Source organism: Trachurus trachurus (genome assembly GCF_905171665.1).
Source record: "Trachurus trachurus genome assembly, chromosome: 9".
Classification (NCBI taxonomy): Eukaryota; Metazoa; Chordata; class Actinopteri; order Carangiformes; family Carangidae; genus Trachurus; species Trachurus trachurus.
In genome coordinates, this window is record NC_139895.1 from 3,610,516 (window position 1) to 3,626,991 (window position 16,476).

The 16,476-nt window shown below is 42.6% G+C and overlaps 1 protein-coding gene across 1 annotated transcript in view; it reads left to right on the top strand.

Moving 5' to 3' along the window:
- The first annotated feature begins 2,634 nt into the window (after window positions 1-2,634).
- ddr2l (discoidin domain receptor family, member 2, like) overlaps window positions 2,635-16,476 on the top strand; it is a 28,656-nt gene continuing 14,814 nt past the window's right edge. Inside the window, exons 1-5 of the mRNA XM_083978460.1 lie at window positions 2,635-2,932; window positions 14,266-14,364; window positions 14,529-14,631; window positions 15,500-15,563; window positions 15,929-16,081. Of these exons, the coding sequence (XP_083834586.1) occupies window positions 14,301-14,364; window positions 14,529-14,631; window positions 15,500-15,563; window positions 15,929-16,081 (384 nt within the window). The 5' untranslated portion in view covers window positions 2,635-2,932; window positions 14,266-14,300. The remainder of the gene's footprint in view (window positions 2,933-14,265; window positions 14,365-14,528; window positions 14,632-15,499; window positions 15,564-15,928; window positions 16,082-16,476) is intronic.

A 16,476-nucleotide genomic window follows, 5' to 3' on the forward strand; every position in this document is an offset into this window, starting at 1 on the left:
TTTGGATCTGCTGTTTCCATGGGGGTTGTTTTTTGTTATTGTTAGATCCTTCAAGTGTCAAACAAACAAAAAGAAGTCTTAAATACTTCAGTTTAAATCTTAAGAAGAAAACTTAAGGTGTTTTTATTTTAAGGGAACTTTAAGTGAGACTTTGAGGAAACTCTTCAATCTCAGAGTCTCAGGAGATTTTCCACTGATTTCTTCTGATGTAACTTTGTAGTTTTTTAGTTTATCATCACTTCCTCTTTTTTTTCTTTCTTAAACGCCGCCACAGAAACCGTGGAGCTCAGCTGGGATGGATACGAGTGTCAACGGCAGCAAGAGGAAGAAGATGCAGAACCTTCATCAAAACCAATGAAAACTAAAACAACAACAACAGTCTTATCATCTGGTTGTCATGGTGAGAGGTCAGAGGTCAGAGGGCTCACTGCAGGATGACCTCTGACCTCCGAGCTGTGAAGAGTCTCTGAGCAAAGCTGGGTTTTCTCATCTTGTCACCTCCAGCGTCGAAATAGTGTCAAAAATAAAAGCTCGGATGAAGTAGTGGGAGGAAATAAAAAGTCTTTTCACAATAAAATCCTCACAACAGTCACAGTTATGTCACCGTTTGTTTTAGACGACATCGTGACTGTTTATTTATGTAGTAAATAATCAGTGTGTGTGTGTGAGTCAGTGTGTGACTCCTGAATATTCAGTGTGGAGTGTATTCAACAGTTATTTTCCAACAACTTCACAACGTTGTGACGTAGAAAGTTGTGGATCCCCTCTGTAATTGCCATCTCTGTAATGTTGTGTATACAGTGCAGAGGCCTCTTGCGTCATCACACAGAGAGGGGGAACTGTCAGGGAGGAAGTGATGTGGAAAGAGAGAGAGAGAAGGAGAAAGAGAGAGAGAGAAGGAGAAGGAGACAGCGCCCCCTGTTGGAGGAGTCAGTGATGGACAGAGAGAAAGTGAAGAACTTCACCTTCATCACTTTACTCAGAGTAGATGAAACTCTGCCGCCCCCTACTGGACACAACACACACTCACACACAAACTTTTTACTACACAGGTTGTTTTTTTTATCATCTGGTTGTTGATGTTGATTTAATAATTTTTTTAAAAACATAAATGTATTGTTTTTTTGTGTTAATACAACAATTTAAAGGGATAGTCATAGCAGTAGGTTCGTTACCTTTAAAGGTGTACAGAAATGGCCGTTTATCCTGTTTGTCGCGCCGAGTTGTCACGAGCTGCAACACGAGTTTACTCGAGTAAGGAAAACGAATTTGATTGGTCGTTATCGAGCGGGCGGGATATTCAAAGCTTGAGACCGAGCTCCGTGTGTGTGTGCATGTCTCAGATGTTTGAATGACGGTTGACGGATCCAATATCAGTGGCTGGTGAATCGTGTACAGGCTGACGTATAATCCGTGCGCCTGCATCATCCAATGCGGGAAAAAAAATACATATATTCATCCCGGATTTACTCAAAAATAGAATTTTGCACAAAGTTTGGCCTACAACGTCTGAAAGGTGAGTTATCACATTAATTTTATGATCCAGAGTGGGCTCAAATTCAATTTTCTTTTCTGTACACCTTTAATTGTCGGTGCAAGCTGTTTTTAGAACGGCGGAGCAGAGCCGTGAGCTGCTCAGAGCTATGCTACAGAGGCTCATGGGATTTCTTTGGTTTCCCTCATCAAACTCATCAAATACACAATCCAACAACTCCACAACGCTCTGGTGGACAAGTTGTGACCTGCACATTCACCACGCTATGAGATAATAACACAACGTTACCAGACAGAGTTGTTTTAGAGGGAAATTCATGCAAAACCGCTGATGCACGTTGCCTTCAGGGACAGTTTTTCATCATCAGTCTCTGTATTTTCCTCTAAAACAACTCTCTCTGGTAACGTTCTGTTATTATCTCGTAGCGTGGTGAATGTGCAGGTCACAACTTGTCCACCAGAGCGTTGTGGAGTTGTTGGATTGTGTATTTGATGAGTTTGATGAGGGAAACCAAGAAATCCCATGAGCCTCCGTAGCGTAGCTCTGAGCAGCTCACGGCTCTGCTCCGCCGTTCTAAAAATAGCTTGCACCGACAATCAAAGATAACAAACCTACTGCTATGACTATAGGGATTATGGCAATGGGCCGATTTGCCAAAATGTTGAACTATCCCTTTAAACATCCTTAACATATGGAAAATATTAAAGAAAATAGTAATAATACTGAAAAGGACCAAAATAAATGAATAATTAAAGTAAAGAAGAAGATTGAAGATTGATTTAATTGAAAAATATAAATAAAACCATAATAATTAGTCAACAAAACACTGTGCAATGCACCTAAAAAATGTAAATAAATAAATAAAAATAATCGTTAAAAATAAAAAATAAAAAAGTACTCACATGTCCAACAACAAATTATTAAATCCATTTTTTTCCATTTATTTTTAATTTTTTGTCCTGAACTTGAACACACCCCCACCCCTCCCTCTTCTCCCCCCTTTCCCTCTTCCCTCTCCCTCTCCCTCTCCCTCCTCCTCCTCCTCTTCCTCCTTCCCCCTCTTCCTCCTCCTCCTCCTCCTCCTCCTCTCAGACGGGATGTGATGTAAATACACAGCCGTTTTTTTTTTTTTTTGTTCCTCGCGCACTCACTCAGCTCGGCTCGGTCCCTGAAGTCGGAAAAGAAAAGAAAAAAGTGTTGAAAAGTGAAGGAAGTCGGAGCGGAGAGACCCGGACCAGGACCAGGACCAGGACCCCGTGGGAGCGTTACATTCCTCCACCATGATCCTGTAAAGCTGCTCCGCCCGTCCGTCTGTCCCTCCGTCTGTCCCCGACAACAACCCCGACCTGCCGGGGCCGGAGCGAGCCGAGCCGAGCCGAGCCGAACCGAGCCGAACCGAAGCTGCTGTTGTGGATCCGGAGGAAAACCTGCGGACAGGTAACGGAGTGTGTGTGTGTGTGGTGTGTGTGTATGTGTATGCGTGTAGCGGGTGGAGGAGGAAGGTGAAGCCGGGGGGGAGAGGGAGGAGGTTTGGGGGGTTGACAGCGGAGCAGAGCCGCTACTGAGGCCTAGACCAGACTACAGAGTCCTGCAGAGTGCAATCGAGTGCAATAGAGTCCTGCAGAGTCTAATAGAGACTTAAAGTGTCCAATTGAGTCTTACAGAGAACTAAAGAGACTAATAGAGTCCAACAGAGTCCTAAAGTGACTTACTGAATCCAATATAGTCTTATTTAGTCCTAAAGAGTCCAATAGAGTCATGCAGAGTCTTACAGAGTCCAACAGAGTCCTAAAGTGTCTTATTGAATCCAGCATAGTCTTATTGAGTCCTGCAGAGTCTTACAGAGTCCTAAAGAGTCCAATAGAGTCTTATAGAGTCCTGCAGAGTCCTAAAGTGTCTTATTGAATCCAACATAGTCTTATTGAGTCGGAAAAAGTCCAATAGAGTCCTGCAGAGTCTTAAAGAGTCCATCAGAGCCCTGCAGAGTCCTGCTGCATGTGGTTCTGGTTCTGGTCAGGAAGCTGCTCCACTCTCAGACTGATACATGATGATCATGTTGTTAAAGGTTCAACAGTGGAAACAGAGAAAGGAAATAAACATGGAGGAAACAGACAATGTTGACGGGTTGATAGTGAGTAGAGTCACCTGCAGGATAATAACAACAACAATAATAATCTTTATTTATGGAGCAACAAGTGATCAAACCAATCAATCAATCGAGTTAAAATGAGGAGAAACTGATCGGAAACCGATACGTAGAAATCCAGTGATTCTCTACTTGTAGCTTTGAGTCAGTGCTGTTACCATGACAACACTTCTCCTATAGCTCTGATGTTAATCAATAATCTATATATCTGGATCAGTTCTACAGTGTTTGTGTGTCAGTGGTGAAGTCGTGTTGCCTTCACTGACCTCAAAAAAACACCGTCCAAGTTTTAAACAGTTCTTTATTGTCAGTGTTGGACAATAGGCTAATAATAATAATACTAAACAGTCATCGATCAATAAAAGTATTAATAAGTGAAGTCCGGGTCTGAGGGCGGTTGGGGGCTGCGGGGGATCTGGTTCCTGAGGTCGGAGGTCAGACAGGTGGAGCTGTTTTCTCCTCTGGTCCTTGAACGTCACACGACTCAGACCCGGACCCCCCTGGTTCGACCTTTTACTGGTTTCCTATTGGTCGGAGGTTGTTGACAGGAAGGACCAGGTGCTCTACACGGTTACTATGGCGAGATGTTCGCTTTTGTCCTCTATGATGAAGATGGTGTCGCCATAGCAACATATCAGTCAGTATTGATCAGTAGCCTATTGATCGATCAGGTCTGTGGATTTGTTAGACAGATGGTTGAAGATGTCGCCGCCGTGCATTATGGGAAATGATGAGGACGTAGTTCACTGTTTATAGTTTAGTTCAGTTTATTAGTTTAATAAGGGGCAGTGTGCAATTACATTAATCATTTGCAGAAAAAAATTAAGAGATGGTTGCACCAGATTAAACTCACAGCTAATTTCCATCTGTAGTCCCTACACATTACATAAAAATAATAAAATACACAGAATTACACAGACCACAAGCTACTATACAAAGGTGAGACATAGAATGACACAATTAGACAATAGACAACACTTAAACAATACAGAACCATGTATGAGGTAGGCAAAGTGCAGAGTGCTCATAGCAGCAAGGTGTTGATTGTTATACTGTATATGTGTGATGGGCAAAGATATAGATAGATATATAGATTAGATAGCCTATAACTGATTATTATTGATTATAAGAATCTTCTGCCAGAGGGAAGCAGCTGCCTGCAGGTGTGTGTCGGTGTGTGTGTCAGTGTGTGTGTGTGTTGCTCTGTGTGTGTCAGTGATTTCACAACAGCAGCAGCTTCAGTGTTTGGCTCAGACTGTGAGAGCAGCTCCAGTGTGTGTGTGTGTGTGTGTGTGTGTGTGTGTGTGTGTGTGTGTGTGTGTGTGTGTGTGTGTGTGTGTGTGTGTGTGTGTGTGTGTGTGTGTGTGTGTGTGTGTGTGTGTGTGTGTGTGTGTGTGTGTGTGTGTGTGTGTGTGTGTGTGGACCTGGTGTTCAGGACATCAGTACGAGTCTTGGATCATATTTGTCTGGTCTTGTGACTGAAGGAAAAACCAGAACCAGAACCAGATCCAGGTCCAGATCCAGGTTTATGTTTCTGCACCAGTTCACAGGAGAAGAAGGAGAAGTTTCACCTCTGGACTCTCTCTCACCGTCCAATCAAACATCGTCCTCGTGTCTCCACCTGGATCCTGCTCACTGATCAGTGTCTGTGTGTGTGTGTGTGTGTGTCTCTAAACGACCTGAACCTGAACCTCCGTCCAGTGAAGTTAAAACTCTCTGAGTGATGAAGCTCCCATGATGCCTCTGGGTGTAAACAACACTTCACACACACAAACAAACAGTCGAAGTGAAGCAGCAGTGTGTGTGTGTGTGGTGTCCATGTGGTGTTTGGTGTCAGAATTCAATTTTCAATTTTCCTTTCATTGTCCTATGACGGAGTATTAGTAAAAAAAAAACACAGACTTAAGTCGTACATTTCCAAGTTTGTGATTTTTTTATTTGTCAATGTGGCCCTAGTACTCCGTCACTGTAATGGTTTAAAGGGACAACGAGGAGTTATGGAAAAGCGAAGTGTTTTCACACTACATTTATGAGCCTCCGCACCGTGAAATTCTTTGACCGGCGCAAGACAGACTCATGTTTTCATTCATCAAGAATTAAAGTCAGAGGTTGGAAGACGATCACATACCGTCGTAGTTCCCACCATAAACGGCGATTCTGCGGCGTTTTTCTCATGACTCGCCACAAAACCAAAAGTAAAGAAACGCTGGTCGGCTCGCCCAGCATTTCCACCACCACTAATAATAACAAAATAACTATAGAGACAAAACCATAGATTTATCTAAAATGGACCATTAACAAGTGGTAACGTAGATTCATCCACATTAACGTGAGACTTTTTTATAACCGAATAGAAACTCCTTGTTGTCCCTTCAAGAATCAGGTGCAAAATATTAATGTATGTATATATATATATATATATATATATATATATATATATATATATATATATATATATATATATATATATATATATATATATATATATATATATATATATATATATATATAGTACAGGCCAAAAGTTTGGACACACTCAATGCATTTCCTTTATTTTCATGACTATTTACACTGTCGATTCTCACTGAAATTCCACTAATGAACCCTGACAATGCACACATGTGAAGTGAAAACCAGTTTCAGGTCAGGTTCACCTCTTGAAGCTCACCAAGAGAATGCCAAGAGCAAAAAGCAGTAATCAGAGCAAAGGGTGGCTACTTTGAAGAAACTAGAATTGGAGGGGTCAGAGATAGAGGAGGAGGAGGAAGAAGGAGAGGAAGAAGAAAAGAAGAAAGAGAAGACAAAGAAGAAAAGACATGTTTTTAGTTATTTCACACTTTTTTTGTTAATTCCACATGTGTTCATTCATAGTTTTGGTGCCTTCAGTGAGAGCAAAGGAAACACATTGAATGAGAAGGTGTGTCCAAACTTTTGGCCTGTACTGTATATACGTATATATATATATATATATATATATATATATATATGGTACTACATTATTTATGTTGTTTATTTGACAAATTTGAATTGAATTTAAATGACATTTTGTTCCTGAATCCACCAAACAGCTGGATCAGAACTGCAAAACTATTATCAACACAAACTGAGGATTTGATCCAGATAGTTCAACATTTTGGCAAATTGTCGGAACGTTACCAGACAGAGTTGTTGTAGAGGGAAATTCATGCAAAACCGCTGATGCGCGTTGCCTTTAGGGACAGTTTTTCATCAAGCAGTCTCTGTATTTCCCTCTAAAACAACTCTGTGTGGTAACGTTGTGTTATTATCTCATAGCGTGGTGAATGTGCAGGTCACAACTTGTCCACCAGAGCGTTGTGGAGTTGTTGGATTGTGTATTTGATGAGTTTGATGAGGGAAACCAAGAAATCCCATAATGAGCCTCTGTAGCGTAGCTCTGAGCAGCTCACGGCTCTGCTCCGCCGTTCTAAAAATAGCTTGCACCGACAATTAAAGGTAACGAACCTACTGCTATGACTATAGGGATTATGGTAATGGGCCAATTTGCCAAAATGTTGAACTATCCCTTTAGTGGAAACACTCAAACCTGCTGCGGCCTGGCAGAGTGGGCGGAGCCTAATGTTACCTGAGGCTCCGCTCGGATTCTTTCTAATTTCAAACACATTTTTTATTAGTGAACGTTGTGTCCATGCTCGTTGTGATCAAAGTAGATCTGCAGTGCATCATGGGAGGTGGAGTCTGAATCTGAACATCCCAGCATGCACCGGGGCACGGTTCGGATGGATGGACCCGGTTTGATACAGGATCTGTGTGTGTGTGTGTGTGTGTGTGTGTGTGTGTGTGTGTGTGTGTGTGGTAAGAATGCAGCTCTAACGCTTCAGGTGGGTTCGATTCCCGTCGCCTGGGCCGTCACTTCAAAGCTGGACATGTTAAATCAAGCGCTCCTCCACATTCTTCAGATGCCAGAGCGGAGCACCGGGGTTCAGACTCACACCGACAACTGGGAAAGTCCACCTTAAATCAAACTTAAGAACATCTTGGAAACTCCACCTTAATTAAAACCGGTAGCATCCAACATAACAACTGCAAACGTCCACCTTAACAATGTGAACCCTAAATGTCAACATTAGAACCTTAAACACTTTGACTGTGCACCTTGACACTGTGAATTGTGACTGTCCACCTTAAAAACAGTAAACATCCACACTACAACTTTAATCGTCCACCTTAAAAACTGTTAGTGTCCACCTGAGCATTGAGTTTAACACTGTCAACGGTGAGCGTCCACCTTGAAAAAACAGTGAGCGTCCACCTTTAAAACTTTGCCTGTGGACTTAGCATCCACTTTAACACAGTCATTGGTGAGCGTCCACCTTAAATAACGGTGCGCGTCCACCTTAAGAGTGGCGGTGAGGTCAGTGTGTTTGAGCCTCGTCTCTTATGTAACGTGTTTCTGCTGCTGTGACCTACAAACGTCCAGAGAACGTTCACGCTGTCGAACGCAGCCGCACCGATGTTCAACAATGTGAACAACGTTTCCTGTGGAGCAGCTGAGTCTCGTCACACACAGCTGTACGTGTGTGTGTGTGTGTGTGTGTGTGTGAGTGTGTGTCACATTGTTTATTGTGTTACATAATCAGACAGACGCTGCTGCAGCTCCACAGGCTGAAAACAGCAGCTTCGCAAAACACAGGCCTGTGTGTGCGTGTGCGTGCGTGTGTCCGCCCCCTCTCAATTCCTTCAACTTCACCCAGTCTCTTTGCTCCATAAAAAACTGGGTTGTCCACCTTAAGAACTGTGTATGTTGTCGTGTACATCTTTCAACTTTGTGCATCCACCTTAAAATGCAGTGCAGGCATCACCATTTCTGTCCACTGTGAAATACAGTGCAAGTCCACCTTAAAAACTGTGAACCTCCACCTTAAAACTGTAAATGTCCACCTTTAAAGGACCCCCCTTAAAAACTTTTAACCATGAACGTCCACCTTAAAACCTTTGAACTGCGAACCTCCACCTTAAAACTGTAAATGTCCACCTTTAAAGAATCCCACTTAAAAACTTTCAACTATGAACGTCCACCTTAAAACCTTTTAACCACAAACCTCCACCTGCATCAGCTGCTGAAGTATGGCGACTGGTTTTTGTATCAGGCGATGGAGCAAGAAGCACATTGTCATGGAGACGGGGAGGATGTGACATCATTTAAAGGGATACTTCACCCAAAATCAATAGTTCACCAATCATCTACTCACCGTCATACCAAGGAAGGGTTTGGAGAACTTTCAACACAACGGATTTTCATATGATGGCGGCGGATAGAGTTAACTTTTGAATGGTCCAAAACACACACTATGAAACATTCAGATACCTCCATACTGCTCGTGTGTCCCGAAGCCCCTAGGGCTGTCACTTTTTATTCGATAATCGAATATTCGTTCGAACCTAATTTTTCTAGAAAGTGACAGCCCTAGAAGCCGCCACATGAAAAAGTTGCGCGAGATTTGCTGCGAGATGTTCTTCCGTGTTTACGTCATACATCCAATGGTTTACAACGACCAACAAACATCTCTATCCGCCGCCATTGTGTGAAAACCCGTCACCAGCCGGACCCCCCATGGAACTCCTAAAGCGTTTTGATGACTCTGAAAGTTCTCCAAACCCTTCCTTGGCATGACGGGGAGCAGATGATGAATTGGTGATTTATCGATTTTGGGTGAAGTATCCCTTTAAAGCCCCAGTATGTAACTTATTTGGCTTTTTATCAGCAAAACTCAAACATGTCTTTCATAAATCCGTATTTCACTGAAGTGGAATCACAGCTGCATACAAATTAAAGCTTTCTGGTACCTTAGAATGAGTTGTTACAAGTCGTTACAAATACATAAGTGGGCGACGCACCGAACCGAGGCGGCCATGTTGCATTGCCACTTTTTACGTTGAGTGGCAGCGTGACCGTATGTAACCACGGAAACTCAGCGGAGCTGTGGGCTCGGCCTGTTAAAACTGTCACCACTGTGTAGTGTGAGGAAGGACGGAGGCACTGGTGTTGCATTCAGGTGCAGTCAGGCAGACGGCCGTCGGCAAACCAACCGGATGTCCTTTTACTCCACCAGAGAAAGACCTTAAAACTAGAGCACTGTAAAAGAAAGTAACGACACCACCATTGACTCCCGTGGTAAGGGTTTTTGCGCCCCGAGTGGCAGGATATGGGTATTGCAAAAGCGCCCAGAAAACCCATTCACTCCAATATATGTGTGTTGCCCACTTCATTTCATTCATTTATTTATTTAAAAAGGACAGTGTGCAGTGACATTAGTTATTGAAACAATAAAAAGATGGCTGCACCAGATTTAGCGGAGCTGCTAATTTCCATCAGTAGTCCTGTAGCGACAAACATCAAACATAACAATTACGAATTGACAGACAAACGGTTACGACAGACATGGCAGTTGGTAAGCCTACATAGTACATAACAACATGACAGTTTTAAAAGCCTACCTGAAGTGCGCTAAGAGGTGATTAAAGGAATAAAGTATTAGAGTGCAATAAAAATGTATCAAATACATGAGTTTTACATAAAGTGCTGAGTGTTCAAGTGCATAGGACTTGCTTGTAAATTGATGAAAACGGCCGTGTTTTTGTTTTTAGGTGTCTTGGTCATATCAAATTATTTGTTTATTACAAAATGTAGATTGAAACATTAATGTAGACAACTGTTTTTTTTTGTGTTTTTTTACTGGCCTATGTGTTAATGTTTATCTGTAAAGGATCCTCAATGATGCTATTAACGTGGGTGATCTATAAATGTCCTTAAATTATTGAAAACACCACACTGCTCATTCACCAACAATGCAGAGATGTCAGTTCTTGGGCGCTTTTGCAATACCCATATTCCTCCACCAGGAGGCGCTTCCATTGGACCAATGCGTGTCGTTAATCTCTTTTCCAGTGCTCTAGGTAAAACGTGGGTCAGGTAAACAATACGACATCACCATGACAACATATTGTCACGCCTGTATTGTTTTGCCTCGTGCTGGCCGACCACTTGTTTACATAGACGCTTGTTTATCCTGTTACATGTAGCGTCTGTTGTCTGTCTGACGTCCGCCCGATTTCACGTGAATGCAACATCAAGAATATGTTCCGATATGCAACCGCACCGCTAGATGGGGGCAATTCCTACATATTATACCTTTAAACATGGATGGGCGACCAATCAGAGAGCAGCTTTGACCCTTGACCTTTGGTTCAGACCGCTGCACCTGGATCGCCGTGACCTCGCTGGTCTCTGATTGGCCGACGATGTCGAACACATTAAAGTTTTAACTTGTGTGTTCGTCTCTATTGTTTCTACTGTGTCTGTTTTGTTCTCAGTGAACTCTGGAGAGGGAGGGAAGGGGGGAGAGGCGGGGGAGGAGGAGGAGGGGGGGGGGGAGGAGAGGGGAGTTGGAGAAAGGCATGTGGATTCCTGTGTTTGTGTGAGCGAGAGACATAGACACAGACAGACAGAGAGAGAGAGAGAAAGAGAGAGAGAGAGCTCTGGGTTGCGTTGAATGTCAGGAATGTTGAGGCTTTTGGCTCTGGTTTGTTCTGAGGGAGAAGGAGGAGGAGGAAGAGGAGGAGGAGGGAGCGGAAAGGGAGGATTGAGAGGGAGGGAGGGAGGGATGAGAGAGGAAGGGAGGTGGAGATAAAGAAGAAGCAGAAAAAAAGGAAAAGAGGACGAGAAGATCTGTCCGTTCTTCTGTTTGTTGTGTTTTGGTGTCGAGACGCTGCAGTTCCTCCACTGACCACTAGAGTGATAGATAGATAGATAGATAGATAGATAGATAGATAGATAGATAGATAGATAGATAGATAGATAGATAGATAGATAGATAGATAGATAGATAGATAGATAGATAGATAGATAGAGACACTTTTAAGGTGGAATGTTTCCTTGCATGGCGCCCAGTGTGATTGACAGATTGCAAATAAATCAATCCACCTTAAATGCTGCCATTCTAAAAGAGCAGGACGGCAACAGGAAACTGTCATCGTCATTGATATTGATGATGATGCCTTTGTTGTTGTTGTTGTTGTTCCTCTTCTCCTTCTTCTCTTTCTTCTTCCTCTTCCTCTTCTTTCTCCTCCTTCCTCTTCCTCCTCCTCCTCCTCCTCTCTGTTTTCTCTCTCTCCCTCCATGTGTTTCTCTCTCATGTGATTTTGCTGTAGAGATGAGCAACAGAGCAGGAATCTGAGCTGCAGCCAACACATTACACACAGCTCTACCTCTCTCTCTCTCCCTCTCTCTCTCTCCTCGAGTCGCTGCCAGAGAAGAAGAAGAAGTCGAGCTCGGCTCCAGTGAATGACATCACTTCCTGAGCAGAGACGATCATCGTCTGAGAGAAAGACACTAGGGACGAAACAAAGAAAGAAAGAGTTCTGTGACTTTATGATGTCACAACAAAGCTGTCACCAAGCCCCACTCACCTGAGCAGCAAGAGAGAGAGAAAAAAAGAAAGAGTAAGGAAAGAAAGAAAGAAAGAAAGAAAGAAAGAAAGAAAGAAAGAGTCAGGAAATAGAGAGAAAGAAAGAAAGAAAGAAAGAAAGAAAGAAAGAAAGAAAGAAAGAAAGAAAGAAAGAAAGAAATTGTCAGGAAATAGAGAGAGAGAGAGAAAGAAACAAAGAAAGAGTCAGGAAATAGAGAGAGAGAGAGAAAGAAACAAAGAAATTGTCAGGAAATAGAGAGAGAGAGAGAGAGAGAGAGAGAAAGAAACAAAGAAAGAGTCAGGAAATAGAGAGAGAGAGAGAAAGAAACAAAGAAATTGTCAGGAAATAGAGAGAGAGAGAGAGAGAGAGAGAGAGAGAGAGAGAAAGAAACAAAGAAAGAGTCAGGAAATAGAGAGAGAGAGAGAAAGAAACAAAGAAATTGTCAGGAAATAGAGAGAGAGAGAGAGAGAAAGAAACAAAGAAAGAGTCAGGAAATAGAGAGAGAGAGAGAAAGAAACAAAGAAATTGTCAGGAAATAGAGAGAGAGAGAGAGAAAGAAACAAAGAAAGAGTCAGGAAATAGAGAAAGAAAGAAAGAGTCAGGAAATAGAAAGAAAGAAAGAAAGAAAGAAAGAAAGAAAGAAAGAAAGAAAGAGGACACAATCAGGACGCAGTGTACCTCATCACTGTGATGTCACAGCGGCCTCTTCTGACTTCTGATTGGTTGTGAGCAGCAGCTCAGACGAAGCCGCGGCGTCTGTGAACGTTTCCTCTCTGCAGCTTCAGCACTCAGAACCAATTATGATCATTGATCATTGATCAGCTGATCACTGGGTCGTGATCAGGTGTCTGACGTGTCAGCGAACAGGAAGTCAGTGGTGGACAGTAACAGAGTAAATTTACTTGAGTACTGTACTTAACTCATTGAGTGCCGCGCTCCTTTCCAAAGTTTTAGTCAAGTGTACCGGCAATTTAGACCATTTTTGACTTTTTATGTAGAGCCATAGTGTATTCTATATTATTGCCACCAACACAAACTGTGGCTCATTTGAAAGGTGAAACTTTCTGCTTCAAATGGCCACAAACCGTTTGTTTCTACGTGCCTCCGTTCCTGAGAAAACTCAAGCTAAACATGGCTGGTTTTCACCAAAATCCCTGCTAAAGTCCCCAAATTTACACATAAGGTGTGTTAAAGTGTCTATTTTCATAATTAAAAAAAAAAGAAGCAAAAAACGAGAAATCTCGTTTTTGGCGCTCAACGCATGGGAACGAAAAACGAGAAATGACGTGGTTGGCACTCAATGAGTTCAGTACATATCCAGAGGATTTGTACTTTACTTGAGTATTAGATTTCTTTGGTACGTATTACTCTTACTTGAATACATTTCCAAGACAAATCTTTTTACTTTTACTCCTACTACTACTCTTACTCCGAGTTAATTTCTAGGAAGGCTGAAAAGTTACTTTCAGGTCTGCTCTTTCTTTCTTTTTTTTTTTTCTAAAATACTATTGTCAAAGAAGGAAACCCTAACCCCTAAAAGCAGCACATCAGTGCAGCTGCTTTCAAAGAGTTCATTCTCACAAACAAGAGTTAAAAGCTCCTTACATTCATTTAGAAAAAAATATAGTAATTAATTGATGTGAAAAATGAGAAATTTACTCTTACTCTTACTTGTACTTTTGGATACTTAAGTACCTTTAAAAGCAAGTACTTTTTTACTCTTACTGGAGTAACATGTCGTCTGAGCTACTTTTACTTGTAACGGAGTACATTTTGACGAGTAGTATTTGTACTCTTACTCAAGTACTGGGGTGGAGTACTCTGTGCATCTCAGCAGGAAGTGATGTCACAGCTGTGGCGTCTGTGTCCGTCAAAGCTTCGGTCAGAGTGTGTTACACAACCGCAGTGAGTGGGCCGAGTGTTTGTGTTAACGTTGTGAAATCACACACACACACACACACACACACACACACACACACACACACTCGTCCCTGTGGTGGCTCCGGCTGAATTTCCCGTTGCTATGGTTACAGTGAGTCCTTCCCACTGCCGTGTTCTGGTTCTGACCGGACCATGTGACCGTCGGTCGGCCATGACACCTGGTCGTCGGACTGAGGTTGGTCATAGTGACAGGAAGTGACATCATCATCTCTCTCTCTCTCTCTCTCTCTCTCAGAGATGTAGCGTGTGTGCTGGTGTGATCGGCGGACCATGATGCACCTCTTCCTGCTGCTGATCCTTCAAGCCAGAGCAGCGTTCGGACAGATCGACCCCGGTACGCACACACACACACACACACACACACACACACACACATGTTTGATGTGGACTCTAAAGTTAACCAGACTGACGACTTTGCCCTTTGTGTGTGTGTGTGTGTGTGTGTGTGTGTGTGTGTGTGTGTGTGTGTGTGTGTGTGTGTGTGTGTGTGTTTTACAGGACATTGTCGCTATGCCTTGGGCATGGAGGATGGACGAATCGCGGACGATGACATCACAGCCTCCAGCCAATGGTACGAGACCACGGGACCCCAGTACGCCAGGTAAATGTTATGTTATGTTATATTATATTATATTATATTATATTATGTTATGTAATGTTAACTAATGTATATTGTATTATTATTATTATTTTCTTAGTCGACCAATTAGTCAACTAATCTAACTAATTTGCCGCTGTATTATCCACTGTATTTGTATCATTGCATTTATTGTATTCAGTATATTTTATTCTATTCTAAAGCCTGACCACCAGGGACAAAGACTGCGAAATAGCTGAAGCTAGACGTCTTATATGCATCACATTTTCCCATTTTTTGTGGCAATGTTGTATGTATCGTCCCTGTTAAATAAACATTAAAATAAAAAATAAATAAATAATTGTTGCAGATAATAGTGTTTCACGTTAATTAACGAGACTTATGGTGTTTCGGGTCTGGATCGAGTCCACACGGACATTAGAGGAGTCCGCTCTGCCCGACTATGTGTGGGCCTGTAGTTTCACACGTCACACAGCTTATGAACTTGATGAATAGGGACCTGCCTTGTTAAAAAAAAAAGATCACAGTGAGTGATTGTCACAACTTCTTGTATCTGGCCCTTCAAATGAAAAGCCCTCTAGCCTTTCATACACAGTTCCGTCATATAGATTTTTACTTAATTTGACAAGACCCGGCCCCAAATGTTCATTTTTTTCTGCAACCAATCGACCAATGAAATTTTGGGCGACTAATGCTTGGTCCACTATTTGGGCACAGCCCTATTTATTATACTATGTTATGTTATGTTATGTTACATTACGTTATGTTATGTTACGTTATATTATATTATATTATGCTATGTATAGTATTGTATTATCTTATACTATACAATATTATGTTATATTATATTATATTATGTTTTGTTGTGCAGGCTAAACCGTGAGGAGGGCGATGGTGCCTGGTGTCCTGAGCCTTCTGACAGTCAGTACCTGCAGGTCAGTATGTGTGTGTGTGTGTGTGTGTGTGTGCAGGGGGAACATGATCGTGCACCGTCAGTGTAAGAGGAGCTCAGAGCAGGGAGGTCACAGGCTGTGATGCAACTCTAGACTAATAAAGTTATATTTAAACTCTGTCGTCAGCGACTTCACACTTCACACGTCTCACACAGCTCGTCGTTAACGAGGAGTTTCATTCACTAACGACTGACTCATGTATTTTTATTTAATCAAGACATCACATTCAGCTCTGACAAATAGAATAGACAATTCTTTTCTGAATTTAAGGAGTTGGATGTGAAGTAACAATTCTCTCTGATGTGTCACATGACTTCCTGACGCGCTCTGATTGGTCCGTTCCTCAGGTGGACCTGGGCCGGCTCACCTTCCTGACCGTGGTGGGGACTCAGGGCCGATACGCCCGGAGCTCGGGGAACGAGTTTGCGCGAGCGTATCGTCTCAACTACAGCCGGGACGGACTGCTGTGGAAGCCCTGGAGGAATCGTCAGGGCAACACGGTGAGTGACGGGCAAGGGCGAGGGGGGCGGGGTTTAAATCTGAGGCAGGAAGACTGAGAAGAATGAGGAGAAAAGCTGCAGAGGAAACGGGAGCCGGAGCGATAGAAGGAAAAGAATGAGAGAGAGGAAAGGAAAAGAAAATGATGCTCGTTAACTCTCGTATCACAGGAAATTACATTCAGACGCCAACTTCCTGTTTCTGCCCCCTGCTGCTACAGCAACGGCATTAGGACACAGTTTAAAGGGCGTGGGTCGTGTTTTTATCTGACCGGACTGTTTGTTTTCCTCTCAGGAAAAACCAGCACAGATTCAAAGAGGGAAAACAATGAAAGAAAGATCAGAATTCATTCATGAAGGAGGAAAATATTCCCGACCAATCAGCAGACAGATGATGA